Here is a 4,206-nt window from a genome sequence, read left to right as displayed (position 1 = left end):
TCATGTGCTTTAGGAATCTTATTCAGGAAGTCAGTTCCTGTGCTGATATGTTGAAGTGATCAACAAATATATGAAAAAAAGTTCAACATTTCTAACAATTAAAGAAATTTAAATTAAAACTACACTGAGATTCCATCTTGCTCCAGTCTGAATGGCAATTATCAAGAACACAAGTAACAATAAATGTTGGCAAGAAGGTGGAGAAAGGGAACATTCATACATTGTTGGTAGGACAGCAAACTGGTGCAACCCTTCTGAAAAGAAGTATGAAGAGTCCTCAAAAAACTAGAAAAGGAACCACTTTTTGACCCAGTTATCCCATTCCTCAATATATCCAAAGGAGTTAAAATCAGTATACTACAGAGGCACAGCCACATCAATGTTTATAGCATCTCAACTCACAGTAGCTAAACTGTGGAAGCAACCTAGATGCCCTACAATAAATTAATGGATAAAGAAACTCTGTGGTATATATACACAATGGAATATTACGCATACTTAATGAAGAATGAAATGATCCACAATATGAATTTTCACATGACAATATTTCTAATGCTGTGAAATATGCCCCAAAATCCTAATTAAAATTCTAAATTAAGGTAGACACCATCAGAGAACCCCACATTGAGCAGCCACTTAGGAATGTTCTTGGTTAGAAAACAATATTTTTATCTATATTCTCTAAGTAGTTATGTTTCAGGACTCATGGATCTATGAAGTTCTGAAATTATGTTCACAATTTTGATGATATAATGTTTATGAAAATAAACATTAGCTTTTAACAAATTATCAAAAGAATCCATAATCTCAACAGGCTTGCAAGTACTTCACCAGCCAAGATGTTGCACATATGTCAACCCTGGCTTCTTGTTTTCATGATTTTAGACAAAGTGACTTGAAAGTCAGATTCTAGGTTTAACTTTCTCTGGCTTTCTAAGCAAAATTGGATGATCTACATCTCAGCTAGGCTAGCTCCATTCATTGCACTGAATATCTTGGAGTAGTTTTTCCAAAACTGAAATATTGATTACTTAGTTTCTTCTTTACTGCTGTCTTTACTTCTTGGTTTCTCAAAGTATAGATTAGTGGATTCAGAAAGGGAGTAAAGATGGTATAGAAAACAGACAAAATTTTGTCCACCAGGAAATTTGTGAAAGGCCACACATAAATGAAGATGCAAGGCCCAAAGAACATGAATACCACTATGAAATGTGCAGTGCAGGTAGAAAGAGCCTTAGATGAGCGTGTGGAGGAATGGTCCCTGATAGTGACAAGAACAATGATGTATGAAGTGAGCAAAAGCAGAAAACTTATAAGAGCAATAACACCACTGGTTGAGATCATGAAGATCCCAAGAATATATATGTCTATACAAGCCAGCTGGATGACCAAAGGAAGGTCACAGAAGAAACTATCTATCACATTGGGACCACAGAAGGGTAAATAGAGAGTAAAAGCCAACTGGCTCATGGTATGCAGGAAGCCCACTGTCCAAGAAGTTATGACAAGCCCAACACATACTCTTGGGCTCATAATTGTTGAATAATGGAGAGGTTTACATATGGCAATGTACCTGTCAAAAGACATGGAGATCAGCAGCACAATCTCTGTCCCAGTGAAAAGATGCAAAAAAAAGATCTGAGAAATGCAACCCTCAAAGGATATGGTCTTGCGCTGAGCAAAGAAGTCCATAATCATCTTTGGCGTGGCAAAGGAGGACAGGCACATGTCAATGAGAGAGAGGTTGCTGAGCAGGAAGTACATGGGCAAGTGAAGGTTTGAGGTGGATAGGACAGTGAGCAAAATCAGGCAGTTGCCAAACATAGTCATTAAATAGAAGATGGAAAACACTACGAAGAAGAATATCTGAAGCTCAGAAGAATCAGTCAGTCCAAGTAACACGAATTCAGATACTCTGGAATGGTTAAAACCCTCCATTGTTCTGCAGATACTGCTCTGTAATCTTAAAAGGAACAAAATTAAGGCTAGAAAAACATGATATGTCTACAGCTACATGTGACAAACTTATGATGTCATTTGATTGTTCTCTAGCGCACTGATTATCTAAAATCTATGTAAAAACCTCAGACATCATTACTCTAAGTACATGTATGAAGACACGAATGTTGTGAAAATACTTTGTATACAACCAGTGACTTGAAAAATTGTGCTCTATATGTGTAATATGAAATGAACTGCATTCTGCCATCATATGTAACAAATTAGAATAAATAAATAATTTAATAAAGAAAAAAACTTTCAAAGTAAAGAGTTTCCTTCTTGGAAGCACTGATCAATTACTACTGGATAACACCTGAGAAGCACAAACTCTCACTTATAGCCAGCACTCGTATACATTGGGCTACATTCATACACGCCCACACACTAACACTTGTCTGAATACACCTAGGAAGCTGCATAAATCATATTTACAGATTATGTTAAGTTTTTAGACTGTACTGAGTAAGACACATAAGTAAAAATAAGGACTGAAACTCCAACCGTTTCTCTTACTCCACAAAAATGCAATTATATCAAGTCAAACATTGATGAACACTAGATTTAATTAACTTTTTAATATAATGATTAGAGAAGATCCACTTTATATCCTTATTAGGGTGACAAATTATTTACCTTTGATTTTTTTAAATCTATGAAACAACTGACCACCAAAGGGCATACCTGTAATATAAATAAATTATTTTTAGCTTTTGTTATTTTGTAACCTCAGAAACTTTTATTTTTTAAGAGACTATCCTTTGATTCTCTTCATGTTACTCAAATGAAGCTATTGTTTTAAAGTGAGGATGGTGAGCTACTATAAAAATTCAGAATAACTTTCCAAAATTACTTTTCTCATTTACAGTACTTCCCAAGTTCTATAATTTTATTTCCAAGATGATATCACTGTCTACCAAAGAGTCAAAAGTGTGGTACAATACAAATCAAAATTGGTCGTGGTAAATGAACACCAATTTTGTCACCAAAGAGGGTTTATCCTTCCAGAACCTAGTAAAATGTATGCCTTTGATTATGGAAAACTCAGATGAGTTTTCTGAAAGTTTTTGGGTCACTGGAAAATTTTGTCACATTAAAATTAATGGAAAAGAAATATCTAATATTGTTTAAGTTCAGGTCTTTATAAAAAATGTTTACCTTTAAAATCACTTTTTTTCAGTTAAATTGCTATTTTCACATGTAATACTGAGTTCCTTTGTTACATTAGATAATTTAAGAATTCTCACTGCACATATGAATATTTCATCTAGTTTGATAATAATTTCAATATTAATCAATGTCATTATATATAATTCTGTTATTAATTTTATCTTTTAAATTGTGATTTTAAAATTTATTTTATATTAATGTTTTCTAAGTTCATCAAAAAAGATTAAAATTTAAATATATCAGTGAAATAGGATGAAACAATGCCAACACATGTTAAATGTCGTATGCTCATATTCAAGTTACAATTGATATTAAATGAGAAGAAAAGAATGAAGTCATTGTCATAAATCTAAAGAATGAACAGATGGAAAAATAATCAATAAATGAGCTAATGACTTTCATTTCTTTCACTTCCCTTCCATTAATTTATCCCCAATGATCACTAAAAAACTGCTTAAAATAAATATTAAGTAAAAATTAAAACCCACATTATAAAAATTTGGGACTACTGGCTGCTAAAATTTCCTAATATTTTAAACCAACTTTAACTGTTGTGACAGTATTAATGCATCAATTTGATGAAAGAATAAGTTTTATTATTAAGTCATCTCTTTTCTCTAAATTAATAGACTAGCTAATAAAATTTCCAGATCTGCTGGATACTTTCAGTTAAAAGAGGTCAGATGGTTTCTAGCTTAGAGTAAGTTTTAGTTGTTTTTTAGTAAAATCTGAAACAAATATTCCAAAACAATTTTGGCTTCTATTTACATGATTAACACAAAGTTTTCATTGGTTCCACATTCTAACATTAGAGTAGAAATGTCATAACTACTATTCTGTTGCAGAAAATTCCATGTCCTGTTAGAATTGGAAAAGGGATAACAACAACTTGGATTCACTTTTTAAATGTTGATGTGCAGAAGGAAACTTACTGGAAATGAATTATACTCTCCGTAATATAATCTACCTCGCTACTCCATTCTATTCTATGTTCACTCAACACATGAAGTTTAGCTATTACCTTTAGTAATATTTTTT

General features: G+C 32.6%; 1 protein-coding gene across 1 annotated transcript; it reads right to left on the bottom strand.

Annotated features, from left to right (window-relative positions):
• Positions 1-978: 978 nt before the first annotated feature.
• LOC107137738 (olfactory receptor 4K2-like) lies at positions 979-1,947 on the bottom strand. Its single transcript, XM_015480188.1, has one exon. The coding sequence runs from the start codon at positions 1,936-1,938 to the stop codon at positions 979-981; it is 960 nt and encodes a 319-aa protein (XP_015335674.1). The 5' UTR covers positions 1,939-1,947.
• Positions 1,948-4,206: the final 2,259 nt, after the last annotated feature.

This window comes from Marmota marmota, unplaced genomic scaffold (genome assembly GCF_001458135.2).
Source record: "Marmota marmota marmota unplaced genomic scaffold, marMar, whole genome shotgun sequence".
Classification (NCBI taxonomy): domain Eukaryota; kingdom Metazoa; phylum Chordata; class Mammalia; order Rodentia; family Sciuridae; genus Marmota; species Marmota marmota.
The sequence above is the reverse complement of the archived record's forward strand: the minus strand, read 5'-3'. Positions and strand labels throughout refer to the sequence as shown.